This window comes from Pituophis catenifer, unplaced genomic scaffold, assembly GCF_029215685.1.
Source record: "Pituophis catenifer annectens isolate HBS135680 unplaced genomic scaffold, rPitCat1.0.hap2 SCAF_14, whole genome shotgun sequence".
In the NCBI taxonomy this organism is placed as follows: domain Eukaryota; kingdom Metazoa; phylum Chordata; class Lepidosauria; order Squamata; family Colubridae; genus Pituophis; species Pituophis catenifer.
This window is the reverse complement of record NW_027256894.1, coordinates 10,758,266-10,778,320: the sequence shown is the minus strand read 5'-3', so window position 1 is coordinate 10,778,320 and position 20,055 is coordinate 10,758,266. Positions and strand designations below refer to the sequence as shown.

General features: G+C 42.2%; 1 protein-coding gene across 1 annotated transcript; it reads left to right on the top strand.

Moving 5' to 3' along the window:
* Nucleotides 1–1,019: 1,019 nt before the first annotated feature.
* Nucleotides 1,020–10,854, top strand: SELENOS (selenoprotein S). The gene is made up of 6 exons (XM_070953495.1): nucleotides 1,020–1,138; nucleotides 4,733–4,861; nucleotides 6,492–6,598; nucleotides 8,909–8,998; nucleotides 9,092–9,167; nucleotides 10,289–10,854. The coding sequence occupies exons 1-6, from the start codon at nucleotides 1,081–1,083 to the stop codon at nucleotides 10,366–10,368; spliced, it is 540 nt and encodes a 179-aa protein (XP_070809596.1). The 5' UTR covers nucleotides 1,020–1,080; the 3' UTR covers nucleotides 10,369–10,854.
* Nucleotides 10,855–20,055: the final 9,201 nt, after the last annotated feature.

Here is a 20,055-nt window from a genome sequence, read left to right as displayed (position 1 = left end):
GTGTATACATGTTGATGTATATGTATGTGTGTATGTGTATATATGTATACGTGTGTATAAAACGTGTTTGCGTGCATCCACATCCGTATAAAAAAACAAAATGCATTTTGATGCGCACGTATTGAGCTGCATCTTATTGTTTCAACTCCTACCCTCAAAACAACACTATAGAGCACTGCACACCAAGACAACAAGACCCAAGAACAGTTTTTTCCCAAACGCCATCACTCTGCTAAACAATTCCCTCAACACTCAAACTATTCACTAAATCTGCATTATTACTATTAATCTTCTCATCGTTCCTATTACCCATCTCCTCCCACTTATGACCGCAGCTTTGATGCTTGTATCCTTACGATTTATATTGATATTGTTTCCTGATTGCTTTATTTGTAACCTATGACTATCATTAAGTGTTGTATCTTACGATTCTTGACGAGCGTATCTTCTCTTTTTATGTACACTGAGAGCCTACGCGCCAAAGACAAATTCCTTGTGTGTCCAATCACACTTAACAGTAACGGAGTTGGAAGGGGACCTTGGAGGTCATCTAGTCCAACCCCCTGCTCACCTAAGGATTCGAACTCAATGCCTTAGCCACTTGAGCCACCTAAGTCACTTGGCCAATAAAGAATTCTATTCTGTTCTTATATAAGCCCGGGCCACTGCACTGCGTGCACAAATCGCGATTTGTTTACAAACAACTTTTGCAAACTGGATATAAATTTCCTCTTAACTCAAACTTTCCAGCAAAGCGATCTACGCCAAACTCCGCCCCCCCCCCAAAAGCGCCCGTCAGATTCCTGCCTGCCCGCCCCGCCTCCAAGATAGCCCCGCCCCTCTGGAGAAGCCGGGCTTTCCCCGTTCAGCCTAGTCATCTTTAACCTTGCCCCCACCCCCTCCTCCTGATTGGTTAAAACACCTTCTCCCGCCTCCTCCTCCGATTCGCCTCCGGATTGGCTCGACCGGCCTTATTGGGTGACGGATATTCCGAGGTGCGACGTCGCTATTGGCTGGCCGTCCGAGGGCTTAAGGAACCCGGATGTTTCTGTCTGAGGAAAGGTCCGGCTTCTCGGCGGGATGGCGGGTAACGTGGCCCCGGATCCCCAGGAAGGAGTCCAGTTCTTCCTCCAAGCAGGTGAGGGAGAATCTGCGTGGGGGTTGTGTCCCTTCGGGGCTTCCGTGGGAGGAGTTCCCGGATCTAGGGCTAAAAAAAAAAAAATTAAAAAAAATCGAGCCTCCATGTTCAAGAGCAGTCTATCGTACCTAAGGGTTTGGGCGGGCGCGAACGGGGGAAAAGACAGCCTGGCTTGCGCGGTTGCGCCTTTTAACACACATTTCTCACAGAGATGGGGTAAATCTAGTCTCTGTCACAACCCTGGGGTTCCCTCTCACCCCCCCCCCACCCGAGAGGAGAGAGTTGGGGGGACTACAGTTCCCATCATTCTGAGCCGCGTGGACTTTGGAGCTTGGGAAGCGAACGTCATAAAGGGACGCAGCGGAGGAGGGGCCGGGTGACGTCCCTTCTTGCCTTGCAGAGACCAAAGCCTGATCATAAATAACGAATGTAAATAACAGGGCAAAGCAAGAATTGAATAGAATAGAATAACAGGGTTGGAAGGGACCTTGTAGGTCATCTAGTCCAACCCCCTGGAGGAGGAGGAGGGGGGAGAAGGAGGAGGGGGGAGGAGGGGGAAGGAGGGAGGAGGAGCGGAGGAGGAGGAGGAGGGGGGAGGAGGGGGGGGAGGAGGGGGGAGGAGGGGGGAGAAGGAGGAGGAGGGGGAAGGAGGGAGGAAGAGGAATGGGGGAGGAAGAAGAGGGAGGAAGGAGGAGAGGGGGAGGAGGAGGAGGAGGGGGAAGGAGGGAGGAAGAGGAATGGGGGAGGAGGAGGGGAGGGGGAGGAAGAAGAGGGAGGAAGAGGAGGGGGAGGAAGGAGGAGAGGGGGAGGAGAGGGGGAGGAGGAGGAGGAGGGGGAAGGAGGGAGGAAGAGGAATGGGGGAGGAGGAGGGGAGGGGGAGGAAGAAGAGGAGGGAGGAAGAGGAGGGGGAGGAAGGAGGAGGAGAGGTGGAGGAGGGGGGGAGGAGGAGGAGGGGGGGGAAACTGGAATCCTGCTGAGCAGGATCCACTCTTTCTTTTTTTTTTAAAGGTAGATTTTCCTTCCATTTCTCAAAGAGGGGCACCATACTTAAATTGTATGGCTGATGAATGCTGCCAGCCAGAGTGTTAATATTGTTGTTGGAAGAGAAGGAGCATGAAAGGAGAGAGAAAAGACAACAAAGAGGATAAAGGGGTGTCTTTAGGCTAAATCGTATAATGCCTAAATGAGGGAACTAGTTTAAGGAGGTTTAGTTTATTGTCGTTGGACGTGGCACGACGAAATTAAATGCTGTCTTCAGTGTACATTTATAACTCTAAAAATAAAAAAAAAACACAAACATACATCCTTTACATTCTATATAATTGAAACGGAAAACCCGATATTGCACTATACCGTAGAATTCAATATGGTTATTGCCCTGGGATAGAAGCTGTTTTTCAGCCTATTTGTCCTTGTTTTTATTATCCTGTACCATCTGCCAGAAAAGAGAGTAGAATAGAATAAAAAATTTTATTGGCCAAGTGTGATTGAACACAAGGAATTTGTCTTGGTGCATATGTTCTCAGTGTACATAAAAGGAAAGATATGTTCATTAAGAATCATAAGGTACAACACTTAAAGATAGTCATGGGGTACAGAGGGTAATAGTTCAAAAAAAAAAAAAAAGGGTGCCCAGGATGAGATGGATCTTTAAGACTGTTTTGAACTTTCTTAAGGCAGCGGGAGCTATAAAGAGGGGAGAGGGCAACCCATGATCCTCTGGGCAATGACGTTGACCCTCTGGAGTGCCGTCCTATGAATGCGAAAGAACATCATAACTATGTAGTATGATGGACTTGCAGGGCCAGCGTAACATGTAACATGTTCACACAGGTGCAATATGACTGGGTAGTTGTTAATATGATTTATTGGGTTAGGGATTTTCTGTCTTCACTGTGAGTTGTATTGTGTTGGGGGGGGGGTGCACTGAGGGAGCTCAACCAATCTCATTGTACATATGTTGTGCAGTGACAATAAATATTATTATTATTCTAAGTCTAAGTCCAGTATTTGAGGGGCTGTCACATAGAAGAGGAGATCAACCTATTTTTCAATATTTGAGGACAGGATAAGAAGTCCACAGATGGAAACTTATCAAGGAGAGAGCCAACCTAGAATTAAGGAAGAATTTCCTGACAGTGAGAACAATTAATCAGTGGAACAACTTGCCTCTGGAAGTTGTGGCTGCTCCATCACTGGAGGCTTTTAAGAAGAGATTGGATAGCCATTTGTATGAGTATAAGATTTCCTCCTTAAGTCCCCTAGAGGGTTGGACTAGAAGACCTCCAAGGTCCCTTCCAAATCTATGTTTCTCTATTTCTATGTTTTGAAAAAGAGGAAAGTATTTCTGGGGATCCTAGTTTCTACTACACTATGTGCCTGATTTCTCCAAACTAGCCTGTTGAAATGGGGGGAGTAGAAAAGTATATCTGGATTGAAGTGTTGGGAATTAAGTTATGATTTATAAAAAAAATTCTGACTCTTGGAGTTTTTGCTACTTACGTTTCACTTGGATGTATCATTTTTAATTGTTTCCTTTCTTAGTTTTCTTGTTGCATGTACTGTATGTTTTGCTCTTTGAGGAAAATAGTTTTTGAAAAGTGGAAAAGGAATGGTTACAGTAATTGTTACCACTGAGACCATAGTTTCATAGTTTCATTTACAAAATGAAACAATATCCAAATAAAATTGTTCTTTGTAAATACAGGGGAAAAAAAGAATAATTTCTTGAACTGAAAGTCAGCTGCACCTGCAAAGGACGAGCCAAATTTGCTGTGTTGTACTAGCAAAGGGAGCAGCTGGCTGTACATGATAAATTACTAGATATCTGATGCCATAGATGTATGGATTAATGTTTTTGTATTTTTATTTGGTCCTTCGTTAGCTTAACACAGCCAGGGTGGATAAAAATCAATGTTTTTTTTTTTAAAATAAAAAATATCCGATTCTTTTTTTACGGTATTTAAATCAGATTTTTTTTTATTTTTATCAAATTTATTTTAATAAAATGCTTTTGGAGTAAAAATCTATCTAAAGATAGTTTTCTATTTAAGATACATTAATAACTTAGTTTATTCAGCATGAAATGGAGCTTAGTTTTGTAGCATGAGGCTGTATATTCTGCAATATTAGGATTGTTGGTGAGTCAACAGTGAGTCAGAAGACAAGCTGCTGTGGGACAGAGATGACAGGTGCTCCTTAAAAATTGTGATTTAAATTGGGTTGATTTAAGTCAAGCCTTTTTACCAGTGATTTAAGGCTCAAGGTTGACTCAGCCTTCCATCCTTTCTAAGGTAGGTAAATTGAGGACCCAGTTTGTGGGGGCAATAAGCTGACTTTGTATAAATATATACAAAAGTATGAAGGCTATTGCTTAATGCATTGTAAGCTGCCCTGAGTCTCCGGAGAAGGGCGGCATATAAATCAAATTTAAAAAAAAGATTTAAATCGTGATTTAAATCGACTTGATTTAAATCAAATCCACCCTGAACATAGCTGTATTTTTTCACCGCCATGTTACTGTTGCAACAGACCAAATCCCAAGTTGTTCTTGCCTGTATCCAAATTCAATTATTGTCTTGTCTTCCCTTCCAGTAAATTCACTGTTCTCAGACTATGGCTGGTACATCCTCTTCGCTCTTATTGCCATTTATCTGCTGGTACAAAAACTCTCAAAAAATCTTCAAGGCGCTAAAGGATCCAGTGTGCCTATAACAGCTATAGGTGTGTATGAATAATGCTCTCGACTGACTGTTCTCTCTATGTCTGCACAACTTTAGATCTTTATTCATTAGATCGGGGTACATTTATTATGGCCAATTCTAAAAAAAAAAAAAGTGGTATTAATTACCGTATTTTTCAGAGTATAAGATGCACCTTTTTCCTCCAAAAAAAGAGGGTGAAAATCTGGGTGCGTCTTATACTCCAAATGTAGCCCCACCCAGCTTCTCAAACTGAGGTTTCAGAGGCTGAAAAAAGCATCAGAAACTCTGCTTCAGAAAAGAAGCCCCCAAACAGAGCTTCAGAGGCTTTTTTTTCTGAAGCTCTGTTTCGGAGGCTTTCAGAGGCAGAAAAAAAAGTTTTTTCTGAAGCAGAGTTTCAGAAGTTTCAGAGACTGGAAAAAAAGAAAGGCACAGAGCTCACAACCAAGGAACCTGTTGCTAAAATTCACTTCTGGGAACAGCTGATTGGGGGTATTCTGGGAGGCCGATCCACCTGCCAATCAGTTTTTTTCTTATTTTCCTCCCCAAAAACTAAGGTGCATCTTATACTCTGGTGCATCTTATACTCCAAAAAATACGGTAGTATCAAGATGAGTTTCTCTTCTTGAACAGAGTAGGTAAGCCTATGAAAACTGGGAAGATGATGTTAACTCCTCCCCTGTTATATCTCCAGATAGAATCTCCTCGGAGCAAGAATCTCCATTTTACTTAATTTATTCTGCAAAGCTGCAACAAAATTGCAGCAATGGCTTGTTCGTATCATGCTATTTATCTGACACTTTTGCTAATAGATTATGTGATTATCATCTTCACAGAACTAAGGATGAGGTATCCCTCTTCTGTGATTCGTGAGAGGCAAAATATAATTCAAGAATCCCTGGTTCTTGAAATTCCAAACTGGGTGTTTCTCTTATGATTGGAAGAAAGAATGGATCCAGTGGTGGGATTCAAAATTTTTTACTACCGGTTCTGTGGGCGTGGCTTGGTGGGTATGGCCAGGGGGTGTGACAGGCAGCACTTAGCCTCCTGCACACACACCCTGGGAGCAAAAACGGGCCGCGGGGGGCACCGCGGGAGAGCCCTCCCTGCACTTACCTGGGAACCAAAATGAGGCGCGTGGGGACTCCTGGAAGGGGCGGGGTGGGAAGGGGCGGGGCCAACCAGCAATTTAATTACTGGTTCACTCAAACTGGCTGAATCCCACCACTGGATGGATCCCTTTTTTAAGTTCGTGGAATGTGTGTCTGCTGGTATTGCTTCAGGGAAGTTGTCTATGTGTAGAAGTAAACTTATACTGTTCTGGGTCAGCCAGTCCTGCTTATCCCTTCCATTTTCCAGATTCATCATGTTTTATTCCAGAAAAGTAGCTTTGTTCAGTTCTTCTGGTTTTGGTTTAGCATATTTGTCTCAAAGAGGGCTAAGGATAACAGGAATGGTTACAACTTTCAGGTTGAATTATTCTGCTGAACTATTAAGCCAGCTAGAAGAGATTAACTCTTAAGCAGTAGATGGCAAATGAAATTAAGGCAGGTTTTGGTATCGGAAGAGGTGAAAACCACAAGGCTAGGGCAAATGTATGATTTCTGGCAGACTTTTAAGCTTTTGCTAACTCTCTCTTGGAATTGATTCAGAACCAGACGATGTGGTTAAACAACAGGAAGCTCTTCTAGCTGCCCGAATGAAGATGCAGGAACAATTGAATATCCAAGCAGAGAAGTTCAAGGAAAAACAGAAGATGGTATGTCTCAGCCAGATGGGTTTGTTTCAGATACTAAAGCAGCTGTTCACAGAACTACTACTGCCTGCAGCAACATTATAAGACTGGCAGCTATCAGTGTGCTTTCTATTCAGAATCTGAAAAATGAACAATCAGTACCATAAATAGAATTTTAAGATACAATTTGGGATCTTTGTTCGAAAGAGCTAATTTAGAATGTGGCACCGGAGTTTCTATTCCATTGCGCTTGGGCACAAGGCACTCCCTGCGATGAATTGGATTCACACATTGCACTAAACCATATGGCTTGATGGTTGGAGGCAGGAATGTGATGGTGGAATGTAAAATAGACATAGCAGTTTAGTGTGCTTTATGAACCAGGTTACTCTGGTTTGTCCATCAGAGTTGGTAAAGTAAACCATAACTTAATGTAATACGTGAGTCTGGTCAGTTTGGATTGCTTGGCTGTAGCGTAATGGCTTGAAATATTCAGAAAACATTGGGGGCCTGGGACACAGCACAGTATATATTCTTTCCCTTCTAAAAATGGGGGGGGCAGGGGGGAATGAAAAGTGAGCTGCACTCTGTTAATTTCTTTTTTTTTTTTAATATATTTTTATTATACAAGTTTTTTTCATTTTACATCACAGTTTCAAACTTTGCAACAGTGATATACTGGTATACATCCACATTTATTTTTTACATTATATATTTTATTATGTCTTCTAATATACAGTATCATATTGGTAGCTATGCTTTCCATATTTCTAACACAAATCTCTATATAATTATCATTCTAAGTATTTTATTTTACATTTTTATAACCTCTTACCATAATATTATTTACAATAAATATTCTATCATTATACTTACATTTATTTCTAAATTCTAGTCCTCTGTTAATTTCACCATGCTATCTCAGCAATCGTCCAAATTGTCCTCTTCCATTCCAAATAACTTGTTCCGTTCTCTGGCCATGAAAATAGCTTCCTGTGACATCAGCATCAGCTGGTTTACTTATTCCTTTCTCTTCATATTGAAGGGAAAAGCAGTAAAATCTCTTCTGGTTTAAGGATTTCCCTAGGACTAACCACTGAAAGAATTCTTTTTATAGCTGCAAAAATGTTAATTTCGTAGAACGTTTTCATGACTTTTCAAGCTACTTTGCTTGCCTCATTGGAGGCTTTTTTCCTGAAAAAGCAACTCTTGTGCATAAAAAGAAATATGTGTACTTCTACATAGGGCAGTGTTTCTCAACCTTGCCAAATCTAAGATGTGCAGACTTCAACTCCCAGAATGCCCTCGCCAGACTTGCTGGCTGGGGAATTCTGGGAGTTGAAGTCCACATGTCATAGAATTGCTAAGGTTGAGAAACACTGGCATAGGGGCTGTTATATTTAATTCTGGTCTCCTGATGCTAGTGTCAGGCTCAGGATACAACCAATCCAGGGGTAGGTTCTACTTAACTTTACTACTAGTTCGCATCGTGCCCGCGTGTGCCCGCTCACTTGCGCACTCTTCTGCGCATGTGCAGATCACCTATGATGACGTCCGGGTCAGTGGGAGGAGCCTCCCGCCGGTTTTACTACCAGTTCTTACGAACCGGTCCAAACCGGGGGTAACCCACCACTGAACCAATCCCACACCCAAATAAAATGGGTGTGACAGATAGTTCTTTTCATTTTGGCCTGCCTTCATCAAGCCTGCTCATTGGATGCCATACTCCCCAACTTTGCGTTTTCAAGATCATGTTGGACTTCAGCTCCAGTAATTCCCTTCAGTTTATGCTGGCTGGCATTATCGGCGGTGAAGTCTATCGTATTTGAGAAGGCCAAATGTAGAAAGCCATAGGGAGATGTCAACCACTTCCTTTCTTTCTGCAGTCTTCCTATTTTGCTTTGGGAAGCCTGTATACAGCCTGGTTTAGGTTTTGTCGCCATTAACATGATTTTTCCTGGGAAATCTATAGTGTAGTAGTCTTCCCTTTGCTTTCTACATTGCTGTTCAAGTGGCGGCCACCACACCATGGGCTGTTCTTCTGACCAATGTGGTCTCCGCCTTCAGTCAATACCGATGAGCCAGCTGCCACTCACCAGGCCTGTTGGTCCACCACGGGAGGTATTTGATTCCCTCCAACCCACCATTACAGCATAAAAGCTATATTGGGTAGGGTCCCCCAATCTGCCACCCAGGGACATGCTCTGTAGGGGTTCCAGGCTCCCCCTAAGAGATAGTTGGATACAGCCTGGAGGGGGGGGGGCGCCCAAATTCTGCGATTCTGTAGAAAGATAACTTCATTCTAATCTTCTTCGTGCACATTTTGCTCTTCAGCTGGAAGAGGAGAAGAGAAAGCAAAAGATAGCCATGTGGGAAAGCATGCAGGAAGGGAAAAGCTACAAGGCCACTCTCCAACACAACCAGGTTGGTCTTTCCTGCCGAGTTGAGAGAACTGTTCAATATTTGAAAAGATGAGCTGGAATCTGGTCACTGAATGAGTTGTTCATTAAATTTCAGGAACCGACGCCTGAAACCTCCACGTCGACAACTGTTGTAAAGCCGAAACCCACCAGAAAGCCCTTACGAGGGGAGGGTAAGTTCTGAACCAAGAATTGTGTGTGTGTGTGTGTGTGTGTGTGTGTGTGTGTGCATGTCCATCTATCCGTCTGTCCGTCTGTCTAATAATAAGTGATCTTGGAAGGTGGAACACTTTTCAACATGGTACTCCTTGCTTCCTTCCATCGCGCTCTGCATCTCATGGTTTGGAAACATTGAATATAAAACTCTTACGATCCGGTGGTTCCCTCCAGAAAATTTTTGTTTTTCTTCTGTAGTGTGCTGATTCTATTGTTCCTGAGTCAGTTGTTTGTTTATTTATTTTTCATTATTGCAAAACAGGTTCTGTTTTGTTATTGGGCCACTGAGTTTTGTATGTCCCTACTTGTGATTCAATCACACATTCAAATCCTGGTCAGCATGAAGATGCTCACAAAGTATGCTGGGAAGTTTGGTTAATCAACCTATGGAGCACCGCAGGTTCCAAATCTTTTGTGTATCTTGTTGAAGAATGTTGGTGCTTCACAGTGTATCTTTTGATTTTAATATATGCTGCTGACTTCTTTCAGAGTTGGCCTTACGTTTAGGTGATCCTGGGCGTGCGATTAGCACTGGGTGGACCTGCGTTTGCTCCCTAGTGAAGACATAGAAAGTAAAATATAGAAAGTAAAATATTGGAATACTGCATTCAGTTTTGCTTGCCACAATGTAAAAAATATGTGGAGATTCTGGAAAGAGTGTGGAAAAGAGCAACAAAGATGATTAGGGGACTGGAGGTTAAAACATATGAAGAACAGTTGCAGGTCCTACCCTCAGGTGCTTTGCAGAATAGCTTGACTCCCTCTTCTTTATGGCAACCCCTGAGATATTGGAACACTACTATCATGTCTCCCCTAGTCCTTCTTTTCATTAAACTAGAAATTTTCATTAAACTTACACAACTTGTGTAAGGTTTCTTAGCATACAAATGCCAGATTTCTCTACATACACAGGATTATTTCTATAAGGAAGTTTTGTTTTGTTTTGTTTTGCCTTGTTGCTATTATACTGGTTTTGAAGAAATCCAGATTTCCCTTTGACTTCGCTTTTATGTATGTCCTTCCTTACCCTTGTCCCCTGTGGAAAATCATGTGATGAAGTTCCTCTTTCTTCTCCCAGGTTATAACCCCTTGTCTGGAGAAGGTGGTGGGACTTGTTCATGGAGACCCGGACGCAGAGGCCCTTCATCGGGTGGATGAGGCTAATTCTCCCGGTGTCTCCCTTTGACACCGGAGGGCATTAACTCTACCTTGCAACCAGTGGCTGTCTGTGGGTTGCTTGCTGTAGGGAGTTTGGAGAGAAAGGGCAAGAAAGAAGATCGGTGATTTTTATTTTATTTTTTTTTAAGCGTGCCATGCCCGTCTGTGAATTTTAGAGTTTGTCTCCGGAGTTTTTGTTCCCACCAAGTCACGGAAACCGATGCAAATGAAGTTCACTGCTTGTTCTCTGTAGCAACCCACTCTGGATGACGTGGCTCTTCTAAATGGTGACCACACCACGAGGGCAACTGAGATTAGCAACCACTGAGCGAGGCAGTTCTTGCCATACTCTTTTTTTTTTAAATCCTTTCCGCTTTGTATAACAAAGATACTGTACATAGCATTTGCAAGAGATCTGTTTCTTTAGCTTTTTTTCTATAGAGAAAACTGTGTGCTCTAGTTTAATAAACATGTCTTAACGCTGCAGTCCTGTGTGAGTTTACATGGAACCAAACCCTGTTTGAACATGGATGTGAGGCTGATTGGGTGCGTATGGGATTCTGTTCTAAACCAGGTTAAATATATTTGTCTAATCGATTTATAAACAATCTGGGGCATCACAGTAACACTAGGTTATGTATATAGGTAATCCTAAACTTACGGTCGTTCGTTTAATGCGTGTTCAAAGTTACTGAAAAAAGTGACTTATGATCAGTCCTCACTCTTATGACCATTGCAACATCTTTTCAATCATTATGTGAAAAAGGACAATTTTTTTTTTTTTGCTAAGTGTTACGTCTGTTGCAGGTTAGACCAGACTAAAATAGTGTCAACTTTGGAAGCCATATTAGGCCGGAAGCTTCCATGCTGCCACCTTCTCCTGTGTGGGAAAGTAGGAGGGGGGGTTTAGTAGAGGGGTTGTCTGTAGACATAATAGCATCCTTCCTGTGGTCAAGGTCAGGGCGATCCTGCATCTGGAGAAGGAGTGGTCGGAGTGAGGTCTCGAGATGGGACGGATGGTGATTGGAGCATGTGATCGACTGAGGAGTGAAGGGATGGTTTGGGGGGTTTTGATTTACTGAGGGAAAGCCCGGACCTCTCAGATTCGGGTTTTCCCAGATGTGCCAGTTTACCTATTCTAGTAAATAGAACTTTGAAAAATGCTTGCTTCAGAGTCTTTCCTTGGAGTTGGGGGTTCTTCTGGAAAGCTGTAATCTTCTGGAACGATTACAAAGTAAGGGCATCCTACTGTGTTTTCCTGAAAATAAGACCTCCCCTGATAATAAGCCCTCCCCCCAAAATAAACCCTCCTCTGAAAATAAGCCCTCCCCTCCAAAATAAGCCCTCCCTGAAAATATTTAACCACATGCGCAGCAGGTCCCCATCATTTCCTCTGGTTAGGGTTAGGGAGACACAGCTGGAAATCAGGTAAGACGGCAAGAGGAGCCCCATCTTGCCCCACGCGCCCCAAAAAAATAATAATAAGGCCAAGTGCTTATTTCAGGGTTCAAAAACATATAAGGCAGGGTCTTATTTTTGGGGAAACACGGTAGCAAAACACTGGTAACATTTTTACACCCCATTGCTACATCAAGGCTTGTAAACTAAATACTTTCCAATTCTACCTTGAGCCCTTCGCTACAAGGAACATTTAAACGCGTTTTAAGAGAGAAACCGTTTCGCGTATCAAAGAGCTGAGCTGATTTCAATACGTCTTTTATACTTTTATTTCTTTAATTGTTTATACAATTCACGTTTAGTTATTGTACGTATCTGACTAAATGGCTAGCCAGATATTTGTGGTTAGATAATCTGAGATAACACTCTTTTCTTTCCAAAATTGTAAATATGTTTATCAAGTGGTAAGTTCCTGGATTTGATAGACATACGTAGAATAGGCTTCCAGTGTGTGGAAGGTCTACTGAATTTTTGTTTAAACAAAATGAAACAAAACACCTTGTGTATAAAGAAATGGCTATTTTCTAGAAGGTTGCTTATCTAACAAATACTTAAGGCTCTCTTGACTTTGGCATCCTATATTTTAATGGTCCTGATTCTGTTAGTATCGTGAAACACCGGGCAAAGGTCCGTATGCCAGATTAATAGTTCAGTTTCTTCACAAAAGCTTTTTGTATTGTTTCATTTGTCTATAGGACCACGTCTTTTTTCCTTGCGTGATCTTAATGGCTGATAATCTTATCCAAATTAGGTCAGGAAAGGTGCCACAAGAAAGCCTAGAGCTAGTGATGGTTACCACTCCCTACCAAGTTTGTTTTTCCTGCATTTGGTCTGTGTGTTTGTCAGTTGTAGCAATCCGTTTTATTTATACCTCAAGCTTACACATCACCCTAAATCACCCTTTAGCCCAAGAGTTCCCTCCAGGATGAGTAATAACAGTATCTTAAGATGCTGGATTGGAGAAGATTATGCTAAACAATGGATGATCAAATATGTTACAATGACTGTGTTCATATAAGTCAAAAGAAAACATACTTTGGAATAAGATACGAACTTAGCTCTGAGGAATTTAAAGCTACTTAATGTTCATAGAAGCTTTTGGTCTCATCTGGGCATACTCGGATGAAGTTTAAATACTGAAGAATTAAAAGTTGGAATGAGTTGGAAGTGATTCAATCCTTAAGGAAGCTATTCTGAAAAATAGCAAGTTGCGAATTGCTTCCTGTTGTTGGTAGTTAAGAATGAAAGATGGCAAAAGTTGGCTGGTTCACTGTTGGTTGACAAAGAAATAATCTTGGAAGCATCTGGTTGAACAAAAACCACCTCATCCAAGCTTCATCCATAGGGCTTTTACTCCCTGTTGTGGTTGCTTATAATATGCAGACAAAAATGCAAGATTTGGCTGGATTCTCTGACGGAATTATTATGTGATTGACAGGTGAACAACGTAGGATAGTTGGACGCATTTCAGGCTTTGGATTTGTACTCAAAACTGTATTTAGTGAAGTCTTCAATCCTTCAAGGTGCATAAAATGTGTGCCAAGGTACAAATAGCCAGAGGGAATTTTCCTTTCGGATGCCAAGAAGACAAATTATTCCTCTATTTGAAATTAAAATGGAAAAACTTAAGTTATCCCGTAGATGAATCCAGAGACTACACCATGAATAAGATCAGAAGGAATCAGCCCTGCTCTTATTCAAGTAAATCATAGAAGATAGAATAACAAGAGTCGGAAGGGACTTTGGAGGTTTTCTACTCCAACTCTCCTGCTCAAGGAGGGGACCTTATACCATTCCAAACAAATGACTGTCTAGTCTCTTCTTGAAAGACTCCAGTGATGAAGCACCCACAAAATCTGAAGGGAAGCCGTTTCACTGGTAGATTGTTCTCACCGTTAGGAATTTTCTTCTTAGTTTTAGGTTGTTTCTCTCCTTGATTAGTTTCCATCCATTGCTTCTTGTCCTTCCTTCTGGTGCTTTGGAAAGCACCTCATCTTTGTGGTAGCCCCTCAAATATTGGAACACGACTATCATGTCACCCCTAGTCCTTTTCTTCATTAGACTAGACATACATTATTGCTATATCTGGAGAACATGTAGTGAGATAATATGTAAGGAATAAGTAATATAGTTTCAAACTATAATATTGGAGTCCAATTATAATTACCATATTGTTAAAATGATTCTGGCAATAAGTCGGAAATATGAATCAATTGGCAGAAAGGACATTGATATAAAGTAGTGACTAAATGGACAGCTGTTATTGCAATGTTTCCAAACTTGAAAATATCTAAGACTGGTGTCGGCAACGCGCAGCTCTGGAGCCGCATGTGGCTCTTTCATCCCTCTGCTGTGGCTCCCTGTTGCCGGTCAGCTCCACAATTTTGAGAGGAGCTTCTGGTTGGCGGGGGGGGCATGGCGCACCAGGAGGAGAAACTATGGCAAGGGGCGGGTTTTCCAGTCAGCTCCACAATTGATAGGGCTTTCAATTAGCACAGGGAGGAAAAAGGACGCTGCGCTAGGAGGAAACTCTATGGTGGGGGAACCGGACTTCCGGTTGGCTCCAGAATTGAACAGGGGACTTCTGGTTAGGACCTTTGTGGCTCTTTTGAGTGTTTAAGGTTGCCGACCCCTCATCTAAGGGATACTTGAAGAAACATTAGGGCATACTACACACTGTTAAGATACTGGCAGAAGTTAGCAAGTAGCAATACTCCAGATTTCAACTTCCAGAGGTCATCTTGTAAAATGCTGGGAGCTGCCATTTGGCAGATCTGAATGTTTATAGATTGTCTTCATCTCTCTCTTTTCCTCTTTTCAAACACTTTGCATATTTCGCAAAAAAGTAGCAAGCATTTCTTTCGCATTTTTTTTCCCACCACTCCGACTAATATTCTAATATTTACAGTACGTCGTGATTCTAAATCTTTTTTTCCATGATGCAGAATTCTTGGAAATTCAAAGGCTTGCGCTTCTTTGAAAAGCTTTAGCTCTGAAATACGTTTGGGACTTTTCCCGACTGCTAAAATCCTTCCAAAGTGAAATATCTGCAATCTGTCCTTGGCACAAAAGGTTGCACAAAACCTCAGGGGGGCAGCATCGGACCGAATTTTGACAAAGCTCGTCAGCAATGCTAAAATGACAAATCCCAGTGTGCAAGAAGCCGATTAATACTTGCCAAAGGACAAGTTTCCAGGGAGGTGGAGATTCTTTTCAACATCTGGCCTCAAAGGGGCCAATCGGAGAAAATTTGGGTGCTTGGAAATTTGGAAGGACCTGCAGGTCTTCTGCCTTGTCCAGGAAAAAAAAAAACAAACGTTGACTGGGACTGGAAAGAATTGTGACGGGGACAAGATTCCTTCTTGCCTGGCTCCATTTCTCTACTGTGTTTTTTTTTTTTTAAATTTGATTTATATGCCGCCCTTCTCCAGAGACTCAGGGCGGCTTACAATGCGTTAAGCAATAGCCTTCATCCTTTTGTATATTTATACAAAGTCAGCTTATTGCCCCCACAATCTGGGTCCTCATTTTACCTACCTTAGAAAGGATGGAAGGCTGAGTCAACCTTGAGCCTTGGCGAGATTCGAACCAGCAGTAATTGCAGGCAGCTGTGTTAATAACCAGCTTAATAACAGGGTGCCTTAGACCACTGTACTACCAAGGCTCTTGGAGCCTTGGTAGTACAGTGTTCTTCCCCCCCCCCATTATTTGGCTGTATCAAAATTCTGCTCTCCCCCCCCCACTCCAGTCTCTTTAACAGGTTTGAAATGGGCGCTTGGAACACCAGTTTGCAAAGGAAAGAACTTATTAGATCCGGTTTTCAGAACTACGTTCGAAAATAAAATACTGGAGGTGGCGAAGAAATTTGGAAGCCGTTTGGAAGGGTCTTCCCAAGGATTTTGTTGGATCACCGTGAGTCAAAATCTACTTTTTCATCATCTCTCCGAGTGTTTCCTTTTCTCTCCCGTGTTCTCTCTTTTCTGGCAATCGAAGAAATCCTGTCCCACAGAGCAATGGATCAACGGAACAGCTTGCCTCCTGGGGTCGTGGGTGCTCCACAGTGGTGAAATTATTTTTTTTTACGACCGGTTCTGTGGGCGTGGCTTGGTGGGCGTGGCAGGAGAAGGATACTGCAAAATCTCCATTCCCACCCCACTCCTGGGAGAAGGGTATTGCAAAATCTCCATTCCCTCCCCATTCCAGGGGAAGGATACTGCAAAATCCCCATTCCCTCCCCACTCCTCAGGGAAGGATACTGCAAAATCTCCATTTCCATCCCACTCCAGGCGAAGGATACTGCAAAATCTCCATTCCCTCCCCACTACCGGGGGGGGGGGAAGGATATTGCAAAATCTCCATTCCCACCCCACTTGGCCTAATCTCCTCCCTCTTTTAATATGTAAATTTTAATCTGTTTTTAAATTATTGGGGTGTTTTAATTTGTCCGGGCCAAAATGATTTAATTTGATTTTATCTGGTTTTTAAATTTTTTGTATTTATGTATTTTATTATTTGGCTGTTCACCGCCCTGAGTCCTTCGGGAGTAGGGCGGTATACAAATCAAATAAACTAACTAAACTAACTAACTGTGGAACCAGCCAGAGGTGGTATTTACCGGTTCTCCAAACTACTCAAAATTTCCACTACCGGTTCTCCGAACTGCTCAAAATTTCCGCTACCAGTTCTCCAGAACCTGCTGGTTTTCACCCCTGGTGCTCCATCCCTGGAGGCTTTCAAAAACAGACTGGACAACCATTTAACTGGGATGGTATAAGGCCCCTGCTTTCAGCAGGGGGTTGGACTAGAAGACCTCTGAGGTCCCTTTTTCTCAGTCCTGTGATTCTATTGATTTTCTTTTTCAGTGTATCTTTACTTTTGACTCAAATGTCAGGTAGGGCAGGAACAAACATTCTGAAGCTTCTGGTCCCAAACTCCTCGTTTGAATCTTTCTATACCCTATGTTTCAGCAAAGTAGTAACCCCCCACCCCCCGCTCAGTTTTCTTTACTTTGACAAAGTCAAAGTAAAATCTGGGGGGGGGGGGAATGTCACTACCAAGAGAATTACAGATTCATGTTTATGTTTTCACGAGGAACTGGCCTGGACCTTGACTTGGAAGAGGCTTTACTCTTACTAATGAAAATTTTTATTGCTTTGTGTCCATCTTTTGGGAAGTCAAATAAAGAGGGCCTTGAAAAACACAGCGATAATCTTCATCTCTAACAAAAATCTTACAAAGAGCCTTGGTAGTACAGTGGTCTAAGGCACCCTGTTATTAAGCTGGTTATTAAGACCAACTGCCTGCAATTACTGCAGGTTCGAATCTCGCCAGGCTCAAGGTTGACTCAGCCTTCCATCCTTTCTAAGGTAGGTAAATTGAGGACCCAGTTTGTGGGGGCAATAAGCTGACTTTGTATAAATATACAAAAAGTATGAAGGCTATTGCTTAGCGCATTGTAAGCCGCCCTGAGTCTTCGGAGAAGGGCGGCATATAAATCAAATTTAAAAAATAAATAAATCTTAAAACAGCAATAGCACTTAGACTTCACAGTGCTTTTACAGCCCTCTCTAAGCTGCTTACGGAGTCATCCTTTTGCCCCCAACAATCTGGCTCCTCATTTTACCCACCTCGGAAGGATGGAAGTCAACCTTGAGCCTGGTGGGATTCGATCTGTGAAACTGCTGGCAGCTGGTGGTCGGCAGAAGTAGCCTGCAGTACTGCACTCTAACCACTGCGCCACCGCAGCTCTAATAATAAAATAAGTACAAGTAGATTTTTTTTTAAATTAAAAATAACCTCCCATGTACATTTTTAACAAGTTAAAAAGGCTAGGCCTATGTCCACATGGAAAATCCGGGTTGGTCTTAAGGGCTCCAGTGATCATCATGATTCTGTTTCCCAGAGTTCTTAACCGGCAAGTCGTGACGGACAGCGGTCGGGGAAAAAACAGTATGTAGGTGGCTCCAATATTGGACAAATCCGAAATATAGTTTCCTTGGGTTTGAGCTGAATGTGTTGTGAAAACTCAGTCCTCTGTAGGACATAGCGGTATGCTTATGTGGCAGATCTGGTAATGTGGAGGGAGAAAAGTCACTTTGTGAGTTGATTGTGCAATTGCTCTTTGAACAAATACTAGAGAGTACAAATTCTCTTTTTGCAATCATCAAACCCCACTAGGGACTGATATAGAACAGCAGTCCTTCAGAGGTCTGGATGGCCTCAACCCTGTTAGCCTTTCATAGGTACCTAATAACCTGGATGTTTCTCCACATTCTGGGACCAGGTATTAGTTCTTTGTTGTTTATGTGGTTTTGTCTTGGGTTAAAGTTTAGTCGTGGCATTTTGAACTTGAGGAAGTGTTAGTTTCATAATCTTTGTAGGCTGCCCAAAATCATCCTTGTAAGACTGGCAGTTTTATATTTTGTTTAAATAAATAAATACCTCTCTGCAGCTCTTTGCCGGAAAGAGACAGCATTAATAGATAAGGAAGATGGAATTTGTGCTCGATCTAGTCATCCACCCCACCTCAAAATCCCATTCGGAGGATCAATATTAAAAAATGTTTAGATTGCAGATACTTGAACTCATCGTGTTTCCCCCTGTTTGAAACGAGAGAATGTCGTGGAGAATGGAGCATCAGGAAGAGAATATGGCCAGCTAGTCAACCCCTTGAAAAAAGAACATTCCCTGTTGCTGCAAATCCTCCACTAATAATGTTTAGGTTCTGATTGGATGGGAATGGGGAAGGGAAGGAGAAACAAGGAAAGGAAAGGGAAAGGAAAGGAAAGGAAAGGAAAGGAAAGGAAAGGAAAGGAAAGGAAAGGAAAGGAAAGGAAAGAAGGAAAGGAGAAACAAGGAAAGGAAAGGAGAAACAAGGAGAGGAAAGGAAAGGAAAGCAGAAACAAGGAAAGGAGAAACAAGGAAAGGAAAGGAAAGGAAAGGAAAGGAAAGGAAAGGAAAGGGAGAAACAAGGAAAGAAAAGGAAAGGAGAAACAAGGAAAGGAAAGGAAAGGAAAGGAAAGGAAAGGAAAGGAAAGGAAAGGAAAGGAAAGGAGAAACAAGAAAAGGAGAAACAAGGAGAGGAAAGGAAAGGAGAAACAAGGAAAGGAAAGGAAAGGAAAGGAAAGGAAAGGAAAGGAAAGGAAAGAAGGAGAAACAAGGAAAGGAGAAACAAGGAAAGGAAAGGAGAAACAAGGAAAGGAAAGGAGAAACAAGGAGAGGAAAGGAAAGGAAAGCAGAAACAAGGAAAGGAGAAACAAGGAAAGGAAAGGAAAGGAAAGGAAAGGAAAGGAAAGAAGGAAAGGAAAGGAAAGGAAAGGGAGAAACAAGGAAAGAAAAGGAAAGGAGAAACAAGGAAAGGAAAGGAAAGGAAAGGAGAAACAAGAAAAGGAGAAACAAGGAGAGGAAAGGAAAGGAGAAACAAGGAAAGGAAAGGAAAGGAAAGGAAAGGAAAGGAAAGGAAAGGAAAGGAAAGGAAAGGGAGAAACAAAAAGAAAAGGAAAGGAGAAACAAGGAAAGGAAAGGAGAAACAAGAAAAGGAGAAACAAGGAAAGGAAAGGAAAGGAAAGGAAAGGAAAGGAAAGGAAAGGAAAGGAAAGGAAAGGAAAGGAAAGGAAAGGAAAGGAAAGGAAAGGAAGAGAATAAGGAAAGGAAAGTTTAATTCACATTCTATAAAAGCAGGCTTTCAGTGAGATTTGCATTTTATGTGCTTCAAGTGCCTCCATTGCCATTTGAAAGGGGAAGCAAACACTGACAATCTGCAAAATTGAAGAGGTGTTTGAAGGACAGGCTGCCACGTTGAGCCAATGGCTTCCTTTTTGCTCAACAGGGAGGCGGGCTTTCCTTGAGCCCAACAAAAGGGAGGAGCAAGGGGAGTGGGAGGGGGATGTCATCCAGGGATGGTGATGATGAATGAAAGTGACTTCTTTTTAGGGCACCAACAAAAAAAAAACAAAAACCTTGAGTGAACCAATTTTGATCGAAAAAAAGAAAGCACTTCATCATCCGTTAAGATGACTAATAATAATAATAAAATTAGTCCAGCTTTCCCCAATGTGGAGCTTTCCAAATGGATTGAATTTTCTGCCAAACTGGCTGGGAATTCTGAGAGCAGCATTTTAGCTGCTTTTGAGGGATTTTTTTTTTATTTTTTTTTTTTAGCAATTTGTGATCTGTATTGCAATCAATTATATTCCTGTTCTCCTTCTTCAAGGGAGACGATCACATCCA